This window comes from Chanodichthys erythropterus, chromosome 12 (assembly GCF_024489055.1).
Source record: "Chanodichthys erythropterus isolate Z2021 chromosome 12, ASM2448905v1, whole genome shotgun sequence".
NCBI classification, from domain to species: Eukaryota; Metazoa; Chordata; class Actinopteri; order Cypriniformes; family Xenocyprididae; genus Chanodichthys; species Chanodichthys erythropterus.
The window spans coordinates 27,380,270-27,403,444 of NC_090232.1; the positions used below are offsets into that span (position 1 = coordinate 27,380,270).

At 36.9% G+C, this 23,175-nt stretch overlaps 3 protein-coding genes across 9 annotated transcripts in view; all 3 read left to right on the top strand.

Moving 5' to 3' along the window:
- Positions 1-5,630, top strand: part of wbp1lb (WW domain binding protein 1-like b) — a 29,387-nt gene extending 23,757 nt beyond the window's left edge. For 2 of the 3 annotated variants that reach the window (XM_067403176.1, XM_067403175.1), the window contains exon 4: positions 209-5,630. In XM_067403176.1, coding sequence (XP_067259277.1) covers positions 209-912 — 704 coding nt within the window. In that variant the 3' untranslated portion in view covers positions 913-5,630. The remainder of the gene's footprint in view (positions 1-208) is intronic. The other variant, XM_067403174.1, reaches the window with a different exon arrangement.
- Positions 5,631-6,072: 442 nt separating this feature from the next.
- On the top strand, positions 6,073-18,183 carry as3mt (arsenite methyltransferase). Its single transcript, XM_067404886.1, has 11 exons — positions 6,073-7,198; positions 7,432-7,468; positions 7,583-7,710; positions 9,743-9,893; positions 11,056-11,192; positions 11,668-11,737; positions 11,965-12,046; positions 12,188-12,319; positions 14,195-14,337; positions 14,983-15,114; positions 17,703-18,183. Exons 1-11 carry the CDS (start codon positions 7,173-7,175, stop codon positions 17,805-17,807), a joined length of 1,143 nt encoding a protein of 380 aa, XP_067260987.1. The 5' UTR covers positions 6,073-7,172; the 3' UTR covers positions 17,808-18,183.
- A 1,305-nt stretch (positions 18,184-19,488) lies between these two features.
- The window catches only part of cnnm2b (cyclin and CBS domain divalent metal cation transport mediator 2b), a 41,997-nt gene continuing 38,310 nt past the window's right edge, over positions 19,489-23,175 (top strand). For all 5 annotated transcript variants that reach the window (XR_010896652.1, XM_067403564.1, XM_067403565.1 and 2 more), the window contains exon 1: positions 19,489-21,426. Coding sequence is in view for 4 of the 5 variants with exons in the window: in XM_067403564.1 (XP_067259665.1) it covers positions 19,941-21,426 (1,486 nt within the window). In the remaining variant the exon portion in view is untranslated. The remainder of the gene's footprint in view (positions 21,427-23,175) is intronic.

The following is a 23,175-nucleotide window of genomic DNA, read 5'->3' on the forward strand; positions in this document are numbered from 1 at the left end:
TTAAATTTTTTTTTTTTTTTCATGTGTGGCAGAAATATCCTTTCATTAGAAAGTCATACAGGTTTGGAACTAGATGAGTATGAGAAAATGATGACTGTTTTTGAGTTGAAGTATCCCTTTAAAATGGACAAAACTAGTTCTTCAATTTTGAATGCTTCAATTCTCACCGTTGTTCTGGGACATTTTCTTGCCATTCATTCTCTTTCAGGATTCCTACCCAACTATCTCCTTCCAGAATATGAGGAGGTAGTGCATCGGCCTGCTACGCCCCCTCCCCCATATAGTGCCTTAACCACCGGACCTCCAGCCTACACCTGCCCCTTAACCACTGACCAGCAGGATGCGCACTGCCCACCCAGACAGATCACTCCAGTGCCCCCTGTATCTGACACGCTCTGTTCCAGACCCAGTCTAGAAGAGATCCATACCTCCAACGGGTACCACCAGAAAGACGACAGCAAGAGCGAGATGGAGTTAGAGCGAAGCAGGTCCACAGAGAGTTCCCTGCCCTTAGAGCAGCCTCCCAGTGTGGACAAACAGAACGAGTGCAGGAAGGAGATGCTCAGGAATGTGGCATTGCCTGACGAGAAAGACAGGATCCTGGGAAGGCACCGCAGATTCACAGGGGACTCCGGGATTGAGGTGTGTGTTTGTGGGCGAGGCTTGAAAAGCCATGAACCCAAAGAATTCGAGGGGCTTTTGAGTGAGGAGGACCAAGAGGACTCTGAAGATTTCTGTGAGGAATGTGGCCTCAATTCCTTTGGAGAGGAAAATCAGGGACTGCTATCCCCAGAAAGCAGAGTGGAGTGTGGAGCATCGCCACTGGCCCAATCTCAACCTCATCCGGTTTGCCTCTACTTGCATACTATTAATGAGCAAGAGGGTCCACACCATAGCAGCACAGAATCTTAAAGCTAAGTACATAACCTGACTAGTAATAAAAGAGTGAGAAGGTGAAAGAAAAAGTGCGAGGATAACTGATATATAGGGAAGCTGCAGTATGCAGTGGAGGAGCATACTGATGGAAGTGTGTGATTGAAACATTTAGATGTTCTTCACATCTTTGTTTTATGTAGAGAGCATTTACTTATGCAGTTGAAAGCCCAAATGAGTACAAGGATGGGCTCTACACCTCCATGGGACGATGTACCCTATGTGCCGCTTTAATGGTGCATTTAAGTCCTCCTGTGAGATTCATATTTATAAACTGAGAAGTCGTAATGACTATGGCAATGTGTTTAAAACTTCATGATTGTAAATATGATCTTTCAGACATGACTTGTAGGCACAATAAGACACATCCATCATGTAAAGATGCGTTCACATTTACAGTTGCTCTGTGAAATTTCATTTCAATAGCAATCTGTGTCATCAGAAGTTTTGGGTAAGGGTGGAAAAGTTCACCACAACAGATTCTGCTTTTATTCATGTTGGTCGTGTGAATTTGCTGTGGTCTTCAGCAGAGAGTTGCTTGGTTTTAAAGTTCTTTCTGTGTTTGCTGTGTTTTGTACATCGCTACATTATTGACAATGGAGCTGAAATGAACTTTCGCTGAAATTTTGCTAATGTGACCACCTGTGCAGTCTTAAGATTGAGACGCTAAATCTGTAAACACTGGTGTGATGAACTGTCAGTGTTTCAGGACAGTCAGAGAGAAATGTAAAAACTGACTGAACAAAAAACAAACAAACAAAAAAAGATCCCTGTCGACTTTCCCTAATGTAATGGGACAAATCTTAATGGTGTTTATTCCGTTTTTGTTTTGCACAATCACATTCTTCTGAATGAATCATATTCATGGTAATTAATTTTAAATACAGAGTATTTACATATCTACAGTCTTAATTCAAATTTCGTCTGTTTATATTGTCTTTCTTTTGTTTTTGCTGCTGTAAGCTCTGATTAATGTGTATTCAGAACAAGTTTGATTCATAAATATAAGTTTTCATAGCCAACATAGGCTATACAGATGACATGAGACACATGTTAGCATTAACTTGGAGCTTGAAAGTGTTGGATTATTACTAACCATCATTTACTGATTGCATACAAACACTACACAATGTATGTTCCTTTGAATCTGTAGGGATAAAAGCCTTGCCAAAGGGAGTTGTCTTGCTGGAAGTCAGTTCTTATAGGTGCTTAATCCATTGATGTAAGATGCAAAGTAAAAAAAACAACAACAAAAAAAAAACATTTTCTCACTGAAACATATTTAAGTGAACTCCAAAGACAGAAACATTTTGATATTTTTTAAAATAATAATATAGATAATTCTAATTGTAAAATGTGTCTTGATGAGATGCTAAATGACACGTATAGGTACAGATATGATAAGGCTGTATGGTGTAACATGAATTGCCTCTTTGATTTTGCACTCTGTTACAACCACTCATAAATGCATTCATGTGCCAAATGTCCAATATCATCTTGGACATTAATAATAGAAATATATATTTTTATGTAAATACTTTTCCTCATGAATGCTCAAAATCTGTGCCTTTCACATCATGTACTTTGGTAACAATTCAAAGTGCCTTGATTTTTCTGTTTATATGCAAACTAATGAGCCATACATATGTGATTATAAAATGATTTATTTTTATATTTCTGCACCATAGCTTCAGTTTCACGTTTTTCCATGACCACTGAAGCACTCTCTTAAAACTCTCTATGGTAAAAATTAATTTATTTCACTGCCCTAATGAATGTTTTAAGTAAAGAGATGTGCTGCTCTTACTGTGTCTCTGTGATGACAATCTAATGTTAAAGCTATGCTTGGAGATGAATACAAATCAATCATTCTCTTTCGCTGATATATTAACAAGCTGCTGATTTTCAGAAAGTTACAGATGCTCGCTCTGATGCATCGTGCACATCTCACGTTAGACTTCCAATATGATGTCAAATACAGCCTACAGTTCTTTTGTCTAACATTGCAATCATCTAATGATATGAGTTTGGGCGCAGTTCTTTTTGTATCTGTTTATCTTTTGTTATGCAAAAAACCTAATCGTGACACTGTCCATTAAACACAAATCAACACAACATGTGTCAGTGTTTTACATTATGTCCTGTTGATATTAGCTGTAGGGAGAAAAACAGTGGGGCCCCTCAGTTCCAGGACCAGATACCTATCATGAAATAATGATGTGCATGACCTGTAGAGAGCACTCTTCGAGAACAATTGTGGCATTTTTAAATAATAATAAAAATACATTTTATTAAAGTAAAGTGATTAAATAAATACCTGTATAAATTGGGCTTTATACATATAAAATGCCTTTTAAATTTTAGGATGGAGTTTCCTTACATGAGGATGGTCATATTTGGGGGTCCATGGCATCTAAAGATTGCAAACCCCTGACATTAGCAACTATGAATTATGGTTTTGCAATGTCTTAAAGCGCCAGCCTCGTTTGAACTTGCTGCAACTGTTATATCCGAATAAAAAGACATTATGACAAAATATGAGGAATAAAGGCACAGTTGTGTGCATGTTTCATTGCAAAATATGACAATGTACAATAATCAAAGCTGCAATAGTGTTCAGATGGCTATAAACTGATAATTCATCTTTAAACAAAACTAGATTAATGTAAGTATTATTTTGAGTATGAGCAGACATTAGCATTAGTATTCAAGATCATACACTATATTGCCAAAAGTTTTGGGACACCTGCCTTTACATACACATGAACTTTAATGGCATCCCATTCTTAATCCGTAGGGTTTAATATGAAGTTGGCGCACCCTTTGCAGCTATAACAGTCTCAACTCTTCTGGGAAGGCTTTCCACAAGGTTCAGGAGTGTGTTTATGGGAATTTTTGACCATTCCTCTAGAAGCGCATTTGTGAGGTCAGGCACTGATGTTGGACAAGAAGGCCTGGCTCACAGTCTCCGCTTTAATTCATCCCAAAGGTGTTTTGTCGGGTTGAGGTCAGGACTCTGTGCGGGCCAGTCAAGTTCCTCCACACCAAACTCACTCATCCATGTCTTTATGGACCTTGCTTTGTGCACTGGTGCGCAGTCATGTTGGAACAGGAAGGGGCCATCCCCAAACTATTCCCACAAAGTTGGGAGCATGAAATTGTCCAAAATGTTTTGGTATGCTGAACCATTAAAGGTGCTAAAGAGGATGTTTTGTTTTATACATTTTTGCAATATTACTTGAAACTGTCTTTACTAACTGATAAAATACTATTTATTAGGTGCACTGAAATGAATAATATTGATATACATCATCTGTGCATGAGGTAGGGCCTTAAAAACATCAGCCAATTGGCCCTCTGGCTTGTCAATCACTGCCATGACGTTCCTTGTGAGAGATGAGCGCGGCTGCGCGCTCCAGTAACTTTCCACACTCCACAGGCACTGCATGCAATGTTTTTGTCCGGAGACAGGAAAAACAACTGCAGATTATGAGTTACCTGCGGTGAGTCCGACATAATGAATCCACTAACACGACACAGCGAATGCCGGTGGTAAACACTCGAGTTTTGGGAGGCGTTCCCTCGAAAGGAGGGGGAGTTGTTCTTACGCATGCGCTCATTTCAAAAACTCAGTAACAGTCTTTGGTTTCTCAGTCAACAAAAAGATCCTCTTTATCAACTTTAAGAGTTCCTTTCACTGGGGGGCCAAGCCCAACCCCTGAAAAACAACTCCACACCATAATCCCCCTCCACCAAACTTTACACTGGGCATAATTCTGTCAGGCAAGTACCATTCTTCTGACAACCGCCAAACCCAGACTCGTCCATTGGATTGCCAGACAGAGAAGCGTGATTGGTCACTCCAGAGAACACGTCTCCACTGCTCCACTGGTGATGTAAGGCTTGGATGCAGCTGCTCGGCCATGGAAACCCATTCCATGCTCTATACACACTGTTCTTGAGCTAATCTGAAAACCACACAAAGTTTGGAGGTTTGTAGCTATTGACTCTGCAGAAAGATGGCGACTTCTGCGCACTGTACGCCTCAGCATGTGCTGACCCCGCTCTGTGATTTCACGTGGCCTACCACTTTGTGGCTGAGTTGCTGTTGTTCCCAATGCTTCCACTTTGTTATGATACCACTAACAGTTGACCGTGGAATATTTAGTAGTGAGGAAATTTCACGAATGGACTTAATGCACGGGTGGTAACATATCACGGTACCATGCTTGAATTCACTGATCTCCTGAGAGCCACCCAATCTTTCAAAATGTTTGTAGAAGCAGTCTGCATGCCTAGGTGCTTGATTTTATACGCCTGTGGAAGTGATTGGAAAACCTGAATTCAATGATTTGAAAGGGTCTCCCAATACTTTTGGCAATATAGTGTATGTCTAGCTCAGTCACACAGCATTTATTCTTGAACCATACTGCATAGTTCTTCAAAAACTGAAGCTAAATGCATTATTGGGAAAAGGATTACTGCACGGAAAGGATCCCCAGAGCCAGACTGTTGTTTTGCAGTATCTGGTCCTGGGACTGAGGGGCCCCATGTGGAGAGACGTGAAACTACACAGCACCCCTGTAGACAGAAAGGCACAGGGGCTGTACAGAAACTTCCACCTTTGTGCTTATGTGTGAACCAGCCTGGTCTCATTAATACGTAGGTATTAATACATAACTTTCAAAGACACAAAACCACACTTTACGTAAAAATACACACATATTCTCATGCGATCACGTTGATACAGACATACAGAACCAGTGATGAGTCAATGAAATGATTGTAATGTAATTTGAATGTGACTTTGCACATCACAATCATTCTGCCATTTTTAAATATAATCGATTTCACTGAAAATAGAAGCTCGATATGAAGATTTCAGATGCAAAAGCCTCTAAGTACCATCTGAAATTTTCTTCTAAAATGAGCATTTTATCAAGCTTGTATGTTTAGTTTCAGTAATTTCACTTTAATGGTAATTAGGTCATTTTCATTGCCATTATGAAATAACTGAACATAAACATGCGAGCTTGATAAAAATGCTCATTTTAGAAGAAAATTTCAGATGGCACTTAGAGGCTTTTGCATCTGAAGTCTTCATATATTAACTTTATATAAACAGCCCAAGTCAGGGGTGTCCAATCCTCCTTCTGGAGTGCCACTGCCCTGCAGAGTTTAGCTAAAACCCCAATTAAACACACCTGAACCAGCTAATCATGGTTTTTAGGCATACAGGAAACTGTACTCCTGTACTGTTGTGGTAAGTTGTAGCTAAACTCTGCAGGACAGTGGGTTTAGACATCCCTAAGTTAATTAGCCATTTTAAGATAGTATATTTACCCAACAGGTTGAAGCCAGCATTTTTAGAGTGTATACAACAAAATGTGAACCTATTTTATTAGAATGAAATTAGATGATAAGCTTTTTTTTTTTTTCTCACACCGTTATCTTAGAATTCCTGATTAAAATGACCTTTGATACTTCTTGGAATCTTTATAATATCTCTAAACATCATTGAGTTGTGTACCCACTCCATCTACTGGAAATGCAGACATGCAGAAAATCCAACGTGCCAAAATAAAAGTCCCACATAAACAGTATCTCGGTTCTCGAATCATTTGTGTTAATTTATTTTTTTACCTAATTATATCATATTGTTTAAAATATGAGTATAGCTCATCCTATCAAAATTGGGGAAGTTTGCATTATTGTTGGTCTATCATGAAATAATCATGTGCATGACCTGTAGAGAGCGCTCTTCGAGAACATGTCGAATAAATACCTGTTATGTTAATCATAATTTATCACGAACATAGAGCCTAATATGATAGTGTAATAATAATAATAATAATAATAATAAAATATATATTTGAAAGTAGCAACTCAAAAGCGGGCATTAGTACCATGTTGAATAATCACATCAACAATCAGAACTACATTAACAAGGAACTATTTTATACTTTATTTTAAATAACCACACTGTAGTATTTTGTTAACATATTAATGTCAAGTCTGATCTCGACTAGTGAAAGTAAACCCATAGCAGTCCTCATAATTACTCTATATTAATCATTTACTCCGGCACTGCATGCATCATCATCATGACAGTGCACTCTGTCGTCATCACTCCTCTGCTGCATGAAGGGGCTGCAGCATACTACTCACTGATTGGCTGAACTGAACCTGTCAAACTACCGAATCCGAGATAGGCCAAAACACATTTTCCGCATATAATCATGGCAGACGCACCTTCAGCAGCCAGGTAAAACTTATTTTTTAATGTTGTTCAGTAGGCTACTCGAATATTTTACAATGTGATTTGCAGCATCATACAAGCTAGCAAAGTAACTGAGCTTTTATTTTGTAATAACAATTACAAAATAGATATTACATAGCGACAAAAAAGGTATTCGCGAGTCGTCCAGTTTTGCTGTAGTGAGATATTCTGTAACAAATTCAACTTGTCTCAGTACTGTTTGTAATAATTGTTCACAGTAACAAGGCTGTTACAAGTGTCTACAATGACGTGAAGGTATGTAATTTAAAAAAAACAAAACACTTTTGTTGACTTTATTGGGCTATTAAACAAACAAATAAATAAATACATTATGATAAGATTTGAATTTTCTTCGCGCCATTAATACAGGAGTACTATGGTAAGACACTGAAGCAGACATCTGACCTGAAAAGCAATGCCTGTGTTCCGTCAGCCAAGGCTGTCCCTGCATACGTGAGGAGAGTGATCGCTGAGATCCATCCAGATGTCGTTGCAAAGTGAGGTTCTATTCATTTTTTTCCCCTGTTGAATAGAAGATTCAAAAGAAGAACATTTATTTGAAATACAAATCTTTTGTAACATCATTTAAGTCTTTACTGTCACGTTTGATTTAATTTAATGTATTCATAATATAATTTTTATTAAAAAAAAGAAATGCAAAACTTTTATTATACCTATATTGATGAACTGTAATGGTAATTGTACATTAGAAGCTTATTCCTGATTTTGAAAGTTTGCTAATAAATAAAGCATTTTAATTTATTTTTAATTAATACCTATACTTTAGAAGGAGGGTTGTTTTCATAATACATGGGGGGAAAATCACATTATGAAATAAATGTTTTTCTCCAAAACACATTGGCAACAATTATTGGCACCCTTTTATTTAATACTTTTTTTAGGCTTTCTGACCTCAAGACTCAACTAATCTCTGCAATTCTCCAGCTGTGATCCTTGGATAGTCTTTGGCCACTCAAACTCTCCTCCTCACTGTGCATTAAGACAATATAGATGGATATCCTCTTCCAGGCAGATTTTTAACATCTTTAGTTGATTGGAAATTCTTAATTATTGCCCTGATAGTGGAAATGGGGATTTTCAATGCTTTAGCTATTTTCTTACAGCCACTTTCTATTTTGTGAAGCTCAACAATCTTTTGCTGCACATCAGAACTATATTCTTTGGTTTTACTCATTATGATGAATGATTATGGGAATTTGGCCTTTGTGTTTCCTCATGTTTATACTCCTGTGGAACAGGAAGTTCTGGCTAGACAACATGTTTTGAGAAAAAAATATATATATATTTTCTTTCAATGAAAGGTTAGATTTTTGCTAATTTTATGAATTAAAGATCAAAAGGATAAACAATGCAGATACATTTTTACAGTCATCTTTGATCATATTTATCAAGGGTACCCCATGTGTACAATGAAATATACTGCTGGATCTTTAATGTTGTGGGCTTATTTTTCTGCTGGAGGTCTTGGACATCTTGTTCAGATATATCGTATCATGGATTCTATCAAATACCAACAGATAAAAAATCAAAACCTGACTGTCCCTGTTAGAAGTCATATAATGGGCCGTGGTTGGATCTTCCATCAGGACAATGATCCAAAATAAACATCAAAATCAACACAAAAATGGGTCACTGAGCACAAAACCAATCTTCTGCCATGGCCATCCCAGTCCTCTGACCTGAACCCTAAAGAAAATGAGTGGAGTGAACTGAAGAGAAGAAGCACCAACATAGAGCTGGGAATCTGAAGGATCTGGAGAGATTCTGCATGAAGGAATGGTCTCTGATCTCTTGTCAGGTGTTCTCCAAACTCATCAGGCATTATAGAAAAAGACTCAGAGCTGTTATCTTGGCAAAAGGAGGTTGCAAAAAGTATTGAATAAAAGGGTATGATTAATTGTGAGCAATTTGTATTAGAGAAAAACATTTATTTCATAATGAGATTTTCCCCCCCATTTAAAATGATTATTCTCCAATGAAAGGTTGGATTTTTGTAGATTTTTTAAATAAAAAAATCAAAAGTATTAACGATGCAGATTTATTTTCACAGCCTTCTTTGGTCATATTTACCAAGGGTATGAATAATTTTGAGCACAAATAATATGTATATATATATATATATATATATATATATATATATATATATATATATATATATATATATATATATATATATATAAATATAATGTATGTATAATGTATGTATAATGTATGTATGTATGTATGTAGCCTATGAAACTTGATTTGAGTGTGCTTAATAGGGTCACTTGATATAATGAATATAATTGTATGTAAAATAATTGAATGAAAAGCCAACTTTTAGATTTTCATTTTAAATTAACTGCTTAGACCTTGTCTTATAACAGTTTATTATAACTTTAATCTGATGATACTTCTGACCTTTTTTTTTTCTTTTTCTTTTTTTTTGTTGCATTTTTACATCTATCCTTTCACCATGTTTCAATGCTGAGCCCTTGGTGGAATTATAAATAGTTTCCATCCTCTCAGGTACTATGGCTGTGGTCTGGTGATCCCTGAGTGTCTGGAGGGCTGCAAGGTGCTTGATCTCGGCTGTGGAAGTGGACGGGATTGCTACATGCTCAGCCAGCTTGTGGGAGAGAAAGGACACATCACAGGCATCGACATGACTGAAGATCAGGTATATCCCTTTGAAGTTCAGACTAGGGTTACATGGTTTTAGATAATAATGTACACAGTGAATGAGTAATTTTGTGCTTGTTTTATATTTCAGTTCCTTTCGATTCAAAAGGCAAAACCTGTTTAGTTTTGTCCAAACAAATTATGAGATTACAGGCCTGTTCACACCAAGGACAATAATGATATAGTTTTAAAAATCATTCTAAATGTAAAATCTTTGCAGAGTCCACACCACAAATACAACGATAATGGCACAGAGGAACGATATCATTGGAATCACCTTCGCAATGATTTTTTTTCAACTGATAATGAGAAAATCATTGACATTCAGTTAGAATTCATACTGCTTTAATTTAAAGAGCTTGAGAATTTAAAGCAGCAGACAACAAAACTGTAGTGGGTGCTTATAATAAATAGAACAATATTGAGTTGTTGTGAACACTAATGTAGATAACATTATATTTATAGTTATCATTATTTGTGTGAATGGGCCTTAATAGTGATTAAATATTGACAGTCTTAGGGTCCGTTCACACGACTGTTTTCAGCTAAAAACGGAAATGATTTTATATGTTTATGTGTTCATTTACACAATGGCGTTTTGGTGGCCTGAAAATGCACATTTTTGAACGGGTGTCAAAGTGCACGTAACAAAGTAAACAACAAAAACACGAATCTGTGAAAACAATGGCGTCATGCACATGCGCATTACATGTTCAGTCTATAGCAGGGGTTCCCAAACACAATACTGGAGCCTCCCAACACTGCATGTTTTCCATGTCCCCTTAATCAAACACACCTGATTCAGATCATCAGCTCATTAGTCGAGACTCCGAGACCTAAAATGGGTGTGTTTCAGGAAAAGGAGGCTCCAGGAATGTGTTTGGGAACCCCTGGTCTATAGTGTTTCATCGCCATCTAATGGCTTGCCAGCAGAATACAGCGTTTTTAGTCATTTTCATGGATTCGTAAGAAGGATTGTTTTGGCAGTGGTGTTGTCCGTATGCGGAAAACTCAAAGGAAAAACGTATCCGTTTTAGCCATATCGTTGTCGTGTAAACACACCCTTAAAAAATATATATATATTCACCACATCTAGTCACCTAGATGTAATGGCGAACTACATAAATGTTTTTTGTTTGTTTGTTTGTGTTTTATTTTAGCTTAAGGTGGCCCAGATGTACATTGACTACCACATGCAAAGATTTGGTTACAAAAAGCCAAATGTGAACTTTGTTCATGGTTACATTGAGGCCTTGGCAGAAGCAGGTCTAGAGGAGAAATCCTATGATATCATCATGTAAGTTTTCACAGTTTCAAAATTGTAGCCTCAAAGTTGCCATAAAATTAAAGTTGTGAATGTGATTGTAATTTCTTCCCTATTGTGGCATATATCAGAGTTACTGTCCATCAGTAATTGATTGGATCGTTTGCTATTGCTGTGATCTCATGAGAATGACAGTTTGTCCCGCCCTCGTGCTGTAAAGACGTCATCAGTGAAGAGATGTTGCTACAAGCGAGAAGGGATGTTAATTTGATTAAATATTACCTGAGCACATTAATTAAAAAAATAATGATATACATGGATAAAGAATTCATAATAAATACTGCAATATTCCATTAAAAAACACAAGATTTGTCCATTTTCTAAATTCTTATCTGTCATGAGACTATTCTCATAAGACTAGCATGTAAGTTGCAGTCTGTTCAGTTTCTACTACTAGCTAGCATAAACAGCCAATTAATGGGTGGTTTTGGTTCTTTTATTTCAAAAGATCAAACTGTGTGGTGAACCTGTCACCAGATAAAACCAGTGTCCTGAAGGAGGCTTACCGTGTACTGAAGGTAATTCTATTTCATACTCACACCATTGTTTTGAGTCATTCAGAATTCAGCTATTTAATTTTTCAGTTGTATTTTTTCCCCCCCATCCCTGACACTTAGATACTATCAAAATAGAACTTGTTAAGCATTACTTATTATATGTAAAATGAGACTGGACATTTTTTTTTTTTTTTTGTACATTTAGCTCATTAACAAACAAAAAGGATTCTGATTTTCTTTGTGTTTAGGATGGAGGAGAATTGTACTTTAGCGATGTTTATAGTGATGCTAGAATCCCAGAAGACCTCAAGGCCAACAAAGTGTTATGGGGTAAGAAAAGACATTTATCCTAATTAGCCTATTTTCTTTCTAATTGTTACAAGGTATAATTTAACTTCAGTTGTGCCACTGTGTTAAATGTAACAAATTGAAAGTGACAATGATATAGGCTTATCTGCATATGTCGATCAGGTGAGTGCCTCAGTGGAGCATTGTGGTGGGAAGACCTGATACGACTGGCTGAAGAGGTCGGGTTCTGCAAACCCAGACTGGTTACTGCTAGTGTCATCACTGTGGGCAACAAGGAACTAGAGAAACTTCTTGGTGAGACATTAAAATGGTGAAATGTGCCACCTTGTAATGGTAATCAAAAATTAATTGGCTCCAGACTGTTGCACTTACTCTGCATTTGCTGCTGCTGCAAAAAAGTTTGATTCTGCTTTGGTTTCTTCTGGAACACTTGTTGTTAGTGGCTCAAAAATGAACAGATTTTCTAGCCAAATTATGTCTGAACTACTGCCAGTATTAACAATGTTATTAATACAATAAGTGATGGTTTATACAAAAATGAAACCTATATGACATTCTTGTGTGTAGAACTATTATATTTCTGTCACCATTGAAGTATTTTAGTAAGAAAAAGCCCAAGCCTCCAATGCTAATTTTACTCATTTGGGGAAAAAAAAACATTAAGAAGTGTCTTCTTATATCTGCAAATGCAGATATCACTTTCTTTACCAGACTTAAAGGTGCCCTAGATTCAAAAATTGAATGTACCTCGACATAGTTGAATAACAAGGATTCAGTACATGGAAATGACATACAATGAGTCTCAGACTCCATTGTTTCCTCCTTCTTATATAAATCTCATTTGTTTAAAAGACCTCCGAAGAACAGGCGAATCTCAACATAACACCGACTGTTACGTAACAGTCGGGGTGTACGCCCCCAATATTTGCATATGCCAACCCATGATCAAGAATCAAGACATTAGACAAGGCAGTATTAACGTCTGTAGCTGTGCACAGCTGAATCATCAGACTTTATGCAGGTAAGCAAGCTAGGACAATAGCGAAAAAATGGCAGATGGAGCGATAATAACTGACATGATCCATGATATCATGATATTTTTAGTGATATTTGTAAATTGTCTTTCTAAATGTTTTGTTAGCATGTTGTTAATGTACTGTTAAATGTGGTTAAAGTTACCATCGTTTCTTACTGTATTCACGGAGACAAGAGCCGTCGCTATTTTCATTTTTAAACACTTGCAGTCTGTATAATTTATAAACACAACTTCATTCTTTGTAAATCTCTCCAACAGTGTAGCATTAGCCCATTAGCCACGGAGCATATAGCTTCAAACTCATTCAGAAGTAAACATGTAAACATCCAAATAAATGCGATTAGACATGCTGCATGACGAACACTTTGTAAAGATCCATTTTGAGGGTTATATTAGCGGTGTGAACTTTGTTTATGCTGTTAAAGGCAAGCACGAGCTCCGTGGGCGGGGAGCGTGAGCATTTAAAGGGGCCGCACAGCATGAATCGGCTAGTATTTAATGATGCCCTAAAATAGGCAGTTAAAAAAATTAATAAATAAAAAAAAAACTATGGGGTATTTTGAGCTGAAACTTCTCAGACACATTCATGGGACACCTTAGACTTATATTACATCTTGTAAAAAAAAAAAAAAAACGTTCGATGGCACCTTTAAATTATGTATTTATTCATCATTTTGGATGAAAAAAATAAATAAAAATTACACCAGTGCATAATGCATCCTAACAAAGATGAAAGAAAATAAACTTCTTCTCTTTGCCTTTACACCCATCTATCTGCTCAGAAAGCACAAATGACAGTTTTATGTGGGCACACACACACTCACACACACACATTAATTGTCAAACATACACGATTTCAGACAAATATATTTTGAGCATCAATTTGTTTCTGTTGTCCCTGTGCATGCTCAAGATACTTTGCAAAGATGAAACTTTCCATCTTGCTGACACTTGATACTGTCTACAGTAGCAGACAGGAGACTGATCATCTGATCGGTTGTCTCCCATTGGTAGTCATTACATCACGTCATTCTGTATTTGCATAAACTTAAACCTTTGTCATCTTTGTCATATTGATTATATGTAAAGATACTGTACTTATTGTTTCATTTTGAATTGTAAAATTTGTTTAGGTGACTACAAATTTGTATCTGCCACATACCGGCTCTTCAAGTTACCAAAAGTTTCAGAGAAGAGGTCCTGTCTGGTCATGTACAATGGAGACATTACAGGTGTGGAGGAAAGCTTCGAGTTTGATGTCCAGTTTACCTTTAAGGTATGTAGCTACATCCAGTACATCAGAACTGAACTATTTATTCACCAGAGCTCATAAAGCATATCATATCCTGCACATTCTTTCTCTGCTTGGTCCCATTAGTAATGGTTAATATTTTTGAATAAATGAACAGTAATGTTTTAGTAACATGATCCATGGCTCAGCATTATTTGAATATTGACAATATGTCACTATTATGTTGTTTGGATAATACGTGTCATGTAAATGTGAGCTTAAATATATCTTAATCTACTTCCTATATTCCTAGATTGGTGATCATATGGTGATAAATAATATATGAAAATGATGTGCAATAAATACTACATTTGTCACATGCAATTATGTACATGCAATTATTAAGTTAAATGTGTTACATAAAGACACTGGCATATATTGCCATTCAAAAGTTTCAATAGAGTAGGATTTTTTATTTTTTTTTCAAAGAAATAAATTCTTATTCAGCAAGGATGAATTAAATTGATCAAAGGTGTCAATAAAGACAATTGTAATACGTTAGTTACATTTTAAAATAGAAAACAGTTATTTTAAATAGTACTGGAATTTTAAAGCATTAAGTGGCTTCTTTAAACTGATCACAAACTTTTTAAAGACTTTGTAAAAAAGCAATTTTGGGTCTTTGTCTAGGCTGATAAAGTGACGGAGGTAGATGATGATGTGGCCAACATCTTGAGTAACTCCAGATTTGCTGAAGAATTCACATTTCAGCCTCAGGGGGTGAACACTTCCGCTTCTGGGGGATGCTGGGCCAAACCCAAGGTAAGTGACTCATTTCCTATCATGCCTTATTTTCTTAGCCTCTATCAGTAATGCACATATAGCATATCACACCTGTGCATACAGTATTTTAATGTACCATTTGAGTTTCAGTTGTAAAATCACTTTTTGTTATAATTTTAGATTCATCTTTCAAAATAACAACTGTGTTTATCATCAAACTGTCATTTAGCATTAAAAATAATTCTTACTGGCCACTAAAGGCCCGATTATATTTAATTAAATTCACATTTATTTGTTTAACGCTTTTCACAATACATATCATTTGAAAGCAGCTTTACAGAGAATGCATGTCAACGTTACAATTTAGAGAATGCAGTTAGCTAACAATGTAATAATTTAGGCAATTTAATTTACAATCACTGTTAGCAGTTTAATTGAAGGTAGAAGCAATGAGCTCCTGGAATATATATAGAAATTTGGGAATGTGCATGTTGATCCAGATGATTGTCATCTGAAGTCCTCGCAGGAGTTAGCGCCGTCTCTTCAAAGGTGTTGGTCATCTTGATATACTTGAAGCGAAATCAAAGAATGATCTGGTGTGACGTCATTTCGAACAAAATCAGGCCAAAACAAAGTTTGTTTTGAGTTTGTTTCAGGAGTTCGCAACAGCTTGCTAAATCAAACGCCTTCAAACTGTCATCGGTCCGTGGCGATTACAGGGTGTGCTCTGGGGCTTTTCCTTCTTTGACATGAAAAACTGCTTGGGTTCATTTCTTCTGTTCAGTCTGAAACTGAAAGTGAAACTGGCACTGTTTTTTTTTTTTTTTTTTCTTGTTTTAAAGCAGTCTTTTGTATAAAGTGCCAAATTGCAGAGCTGGTGTAGACATATCCACATCACTATAATTTGTTAACTGCGTTTTTCTCACTGTTGTCATTTTTGTTGCATTTTGTTATTGAGAGGAAAGTGAGCAGCACATATTACCATATTCATCTAAATGATGCTCTCAGCAGTGTGGGCAGTGTCAGAATTTTTACTAACAGTATACTGCTGAAAAAGAACTTCGCCATGGGTATATCTGGGCCTTCGATTTCTCTACACAGTCACACAAGGTCACCCAGCTGTACCACAATGCCTTGACCACAGAAGATTGTCTGCCCTTCCAAACAAAGAATGCCATCTTATCAGTGCTGGTGGTGATTCAGTCTCTGTCTGCAAACACAAGAAAAGACTATTAGAATTGACTTGCAACATCATTCAGGCTGTTCATTTTTCAGGCAGTTTAACGATCACTGTTGATGGCTGGATCGGATTTATTCCATTTTTAGAAATTCTGATCTAAAGATTTAGCTAAATGTACTTTTGTTTTGACCATTGTTTTGGTTTAATTTTTATTGTTCTAAAAATATCTAAAAGATTCTTAAACTTCTAAAGAGCTAAACAGGTTCCTTCAATGCTTCAGCGGATTTTTACTTTCACACAGACAGCCTATAAATATAATCTCATTGCCATATATCAGAGACATATGTGGTACGGAAGAGGATTAGGGTCAAGCAATAATAAAAAAATAAAACCATCTCGAGATTAAAGTTGTTAAATTATGAGAAAAATGTTGTTAAATTTCGAGAAAAAAGTCGAGATAAAATGTTGAGAATAAACTCATTAAATTATGAGAATAAACTCAGAAAAAAGTCGTTAAATTTAATATTTCTATTAATTTAATGAGTTTATTCTCAACTTTTTATCTCAAAATTATTCAATTAAATATCAAATTTTTCCTCGATTTTTTTTTTTCTCGAAATTTAATGACTTTATTCTCAACATTTTTTTTTTTTTTTTTTTTTCTCTAATTTTTTCTCAAAATTTAACAACTTTAATCTCGATATGGTTTTATTTTTTTATTATTTCTTGGCCCTAATCCTCTTCCTTACTTAGTTCTGTATTAATCAAATCTTTTTAAAATATTGTAAACCAAAACAAGGCTACGTTTACATAGTAAATAAGGAATGGGCACGTTATTTGCCCTATTATCTCTAATATGTTTAAGTGTTAGTGTTTTCTGATTTGAAAGTGTAATAAGGAAGTGTTGCACCCAGATTGATGCTGTTTCTGTTGTTTTAGACCCAGGTTTTCAAACTTCTTGATGCCCCAGCACCCCACATGTGATGGTCCCCTTGTAAGGGACCTTGTTAAAGGCTATATATATATATATATATATATATATATATATATATAATATATATATTGCTTTGCATTCATTTTAGAACATTCCATCATCTTATTCGGTCCCTGAATGCAAGAAACTTTAACATACAGATGGTATATGGCAGGGATGGACAACTCCGGTCCTGGAGGGCCAGTGTCCAGCTGAGTTTAGCTCCAACCCTAATCAAACACACCTGAACCAGCTAATCAAGGTCTTTAGGATTAGTAGAAAGTTATAGGCAAGTGAGTTTTTATCAGGGATGGAGATAAACTCTGCAGTTGTCCATCCCTGGTATATGGGCTGCAGTTGCATAATGAATCCATCTAAATGTGTCATTGAGTACTGTGGAACCAAATAACTATAAATTATGATGAATGTAAATTACTTTACTTCCAAACACTGAGTATATTCCTCTCTCTTCAGGCAGTGTCAATGAATCCCTTTGAGCTGGTCCAGCAATTGGGTAGTGCAAGTGTAACTCCTTCCACTGGGGGGTGCTGTGCAGACCAGGAATCATGCTGCAAGTGAATCTTGGCTCGTTTGAAAAGAGCAAATTATTGATTTTATATATATATATATTTTTAAATCAATAATATGTACATATAACATTATTTATAATTTGTGAAAGGTAACAAAAAAACCATGAGGACGTTGATCATCATAGTGTGATTGTTTTGCATACATTTTAATCATATTGATTATCAATATCTAGTGCATCACACAGGTCTATATAGTTGCATAATCTTAAGCATTCATCTGCCAGATTTAATCTTTATTGTATCTTTATTGTATTGACAGATATAATCTAACTGAACACTCATATGGTTTATTGAACTTTTGTAATCAAATCACTTTTTCTGCTGCTGTAATAAAAAAATGTTTGTGCTGACTGCCTGGCTATTTACTATCAGCTGGAGGTTATTTTTGAGCTCTGTGATATACAGTATAATTTAATAATACTAAAATGCAAATCACCTTTTTATTAAATGTAATTTAGCCCATTCTTTAATTTCACAACAGGACTTTCAGGTGAGAAGGGAAAAAACATCAACCCTTTGCTGCGATTCTAGGACCAAATTCTCTTTTCTGAAAGAGGACATATTTCAAGGTTATATAAACTTAAGGAATCTTGTACAGAATTCCGTTGTAGAGTAAAAAGCTTTTCAACATAGATTTAAATATTCTCTCTGATTTACTTCATATGTCAAACCACATGTGAAGATATAAGATTGTGAAATAGTTTATAATCAATCATCTTCCCTTGTCTGGATTGATCTCTGGCCCTGATGATGATGAAATGTTCACTCTATGCGATCTGACTCCATGACTATTTTTACATCCTTTCATAGGTTTTGCACCCCTTGCATTTCTCAAGATCCCTCTAATCCCTTTCTTATCTCTATAAGGTAAATAGTTACCTATTATAAGTCTTTGAGTAATCACAATAAATGTATATCTTTGCTAATTTCTGTTAAGAGGACTAAATCATATTGTTCAATATATCTGAATTAGCGTTTCTTCAACTGGGAACGTTTGTGTCTCAGGGTTGATAACTAATATTTTTAAACTTTTTTTCCCCCGTCACATCTTTTGGCTACTTTTTAAATGCTTGTTATGCGTATATTTTATTGTTTCGCCCTTGTCCCATCCAAACTTTCAATCCAACATAAAGATATGAATTATTGCAAGATCTGTGGAGAACTGGCTGTGCACATGCTCTGGACATATGGGTCCCCGAGAGCCCGACCAGGGACATGTGATCTAATTTCCACTCTTCTTTTCCTTTTCTCTTATTTTAGAAAAAAAGCCCCTGCAAATATTTAGGAGATAAATGTAAACATCATTATACTGTTCCTCTGTGTGGCATAATTTCCAGCACAGCCAATTTTTCCCCTGTACATTTTTTTAAGTGTGCTGTTTACTAAGGAGGAAACAGTGAAGAGGATTTTTGAGATGATCAAAGAAAAACCAAGACAAATATCTCTTATTTGTAGATTGTTTTATTGTGTGTATCATTTCAGGCAATTTAATTTAGAGTACATTCATTTGTTTCTCAAAAACATTTAAAATGAATTTCCACCACAGAATGCTATCAGATACAATTTAATTTGGGGAAAATGATAGAATTCTCCTGTAATGCCTACTGTTGGACATTGTAAATGGAGAAAAATAAACAAATGTATTTTCTGAAAGTCCTCAGGTTGTCTCTAGAGGCTGTCCATAAACTCTTTACTGCTGAAGAAACTTTCTATAAACTCGTTTCGTTATTTATTACATTCCCTGAGTGTATCTTGGCACTATTCAAAGATGCTGTCACCAAAGACCCTTCTCAAAACACCAAAAACAGTCACGAGGAAACTTCTGTATGCGCTCATTTGCATTAAGTGCGACTGTTTACGCAGCTCATTGGCCGTTCCGGCAGCGAAGGCCCCGCCTCCCTCCCAGCTGCGCCACCGGATTGGCTGCCCCGGTCGCCTGTCACCGAGACATCAGTAGAGGCACGAGTTCGCGCTGCTCTGACTGAAGTGTGATCAGTTTCAGCCGCGTAGTGGGACTCAGCTAGACCTGATGCACAAGTCAAGGCGACGCGCAGCGGAGATGAAGCCGGATTGGCTCTGATTTTTAAAAGCCCTTTCATTCAAGAGGCTGTCCATTATCAACATGGCAGAACCGTCGGTTCCAGAACCCCCTCAAAAAATGGCGTCACTTAGCCGGGTCCGAGCCTTTGCTTTGATTTTCTTAACTGCAAGCAGTTATTTAATTACTCCCACAAGTGGCAAGGAAGGAGGGGGAGAGGAGACTGTCATCATCGGGCTGAGACTGGAGGACACGGACGACATTTCTTTCATGGACAGGGGATATTTGCGGGTCAGTGAGAGGTCTCGGGTGAGATTGAGGGTGTACGGGCAAAACATTAACAACGAGACGTGGTCCAAAATCGCCTTTACGGAACACGAGAGGAGTCGAGTGATTGGCAACATCGACAGCTCCTCAGGAGACAACAAGAGTCAGGAGGACACGTCGGGCTTGCACCCCTGTGGCATCAGGACTTCAGATATTCTCATCTTGCCCAACATCATTGTAAATCGCAAGTCGTCTGGTATCGTTGAAATCGAGGTCAAACCTCTGCGAAAGACTGAGAGGAGCAAAGCGTACTACCTGTGCATCGCCACTTCCACACCTGCTGTGGCTGGCATGCACGACCCGTGGACGGAGACCACGTGGATCTATCACGATGGAGAGGACACCAAAGTGATCGTGGTGGAAGAGAAAAAGTTCCTGCTCCCTTTCTGGCTTCAGGTCATCTTCATTTCCATGCTGCTCTGCCTCTCGGGCATGTTCAGCGGCTTGAACTTGGGTCTGATGGCGCTGGATCCCATGGAGCTCCAGATCGTCCAGAACTGCGGGACGGAGAAGGAGAAGAACTACGCCAGGAAGATAGAACCCGTCAGGAGTCAAGGAAACTACCTGCTTTGCTCGCTTCTCTTGGGGAATGTTCTGGTCAACACGACCTTGACCATTTTGTTGGATGATATCGCCGGTTCTGGATTGATAGCTGTAGTGATGTCAACCATCGGCATTGTGATATTCGGGGAGATTGTGCCTCAGGCTATATGTTCACGACACGGTCTCGCTGTGGGTGCGAATACAATCTTCTTGACCAAATTCTTCATGCTGCTCACTTTCCCTGCGTCCTATCCGGTAAGTAAACTGCTCGATTATCTCCTCGGACAGGAGATTGGCACCGTGTACAACCGAGAGAAGCTCTTGGAGATGTTGAGGGTCACGGATCCCTATAATGACTTGGTGAAAGAGGAGTTAAACATCATTCAGGGCGCACTGGAGCTCAGGACTAAAACCGTGGAAGATGTGATGACCCCTCTGCGCGATTGCTTCATGATCGGCGGCGACGCCACGCTCGACTTCAACACCATGAGTGAGATCATGGAGAGCGGCTACACGCGCATTCCGGTATTCGAAGGCGACAGGTCCAACATCGTGGACTTGCTGTTCGTCAAGGACCTTGCGTTTGTGGATCCCGACGACTGCACCCCGCTCAAGACGATAACGAAGTTCTACAGCCATCCCTTGCATTTCGTCTTCAACGACACTAAACTCGACGCTATGCTGGAGGAGTTCAAGAAAGGTGAGAAAGCGCTCGCGCTGATGTTGAACACGTGTCTTTGAACATTGAGTGTTTTCCTACTATTTTATTCTTCGCTGCATAAAAGTTTTATTGTTACATGAAAGCTAGTCTATTATGCATCATCATGTCATAGCTATATCAAGGCGGGTCGCGTGCCTTTTACGCACCGGCTGTATTACGCACGACTAGATTTCATTTACAGATTCCTTTTTCTTCAAAAAAGTACATTTTTGCTCTTTTGTCCACGTCTATTCAGGTATTCAAACATTGACCTGGCAGGCAACCTACATAGTTAATTCATTCAGTTTTTTATAGGATGGTACTTAGATATTTAGTTTTAATTGATTATTATAATAATGTAATACAATATTGTATATGGTATGTCCCCCATCATCATTTCATCCCATGTTATCCTGCAAAGTCCTCCAACTTTTCATCACCTATAATGATTTAAACTCACTAAAATTGAGATATAACTTTAAATGCTCCCTTAAATTTTTTAAGTAAAACTGGCAACTTGCAGTAATACATATTGCACCTTTTTGGATAATTTTTAATTTGGATTAGCCTACTTATCAACTCTCTCTCTCTATATATGTAATATACAGTCAAACCAAAAATTATTCAGACACTAGATATATTTTTACTAGTGGGTGCAGGACACTATAGCTCATTTATGTAAGTGAGGATAGCAAAATAAAGTAAACTGTGACATATTATACCCAAAAATTCTTCATACAGTGGACTACCAGTAAAATTTATAAAAAAAATTCAGCTAAAATTATTCAGACACTTTGACCTGACCATGTTTTGCTTAAGTGTTATCTGATATAATTAAGATACACATTTTTTTCAGACAGTTTAACTCTGAGATTTTGTCATATTTTATTAGCATTTTTATAATCTATAGTGAATAAACTGTAATAATGAATGAAAGGTTCATGGTGAATAAATTTTGGTTTGACTGAATATATATATATATTTAGTGTTATAATAATGTAATTGTTATAATGTGAACTTTTTCACAGTGTGAATAGCGATTTCAAGGTCTAGTTCATTTCAGAATTTGCTAAATACTTCCTCTCCATACCCATTGCTTGCTCTTTCTTGAGTGTTCCTGCACTATTTAAAACTATTTTGAGTTGTCGGATTTAGCCTGTTTGACCTCACTTGCTGCCCTCAGGACCCTACAAACGTATTACAATGTGCTTGAGTGCAGGGAAGTGCGGTATCTCGATGTGCCCTCACATAGCTAAGGGTTAATGCTTGCAGCAGTGGTGAGAATGTAGTGATGCAATGGAAATACACTGCAGGTGTACTCACAGTTGCTAAAGGATGACTCAGGGGGGTTATTAGGTGTAATACTTCATAATGCATGAAATAACATGCCAGTTCAATCTGTATTTTGTGTTATATGGATAAATGTTGAGAGTTTTGATGGGAATTTTTTAAGTAGTCAAAAATGTCTTTATATTTCTAAAAACAGTTCTAATACAGTCATTACTGTGGTGTATAGAAAATAAAATGTAAGAGAAAAGTATTTAACAGCATATCCCTCCTATAGATTTTAAAAAGACAGAGTAGATTTAAAGTTTAATTGTGTGAATCAAACTCTTAAAATACAGACTAAACATTAATAACCAATTACATTATCAATTTCCATTAGACAAAGCCTCATAAGATTTTAGACAGCATACGTACCTCTGCAAACCTGATGTTTTATTTTAAAGCCAAACCACCTTACATATC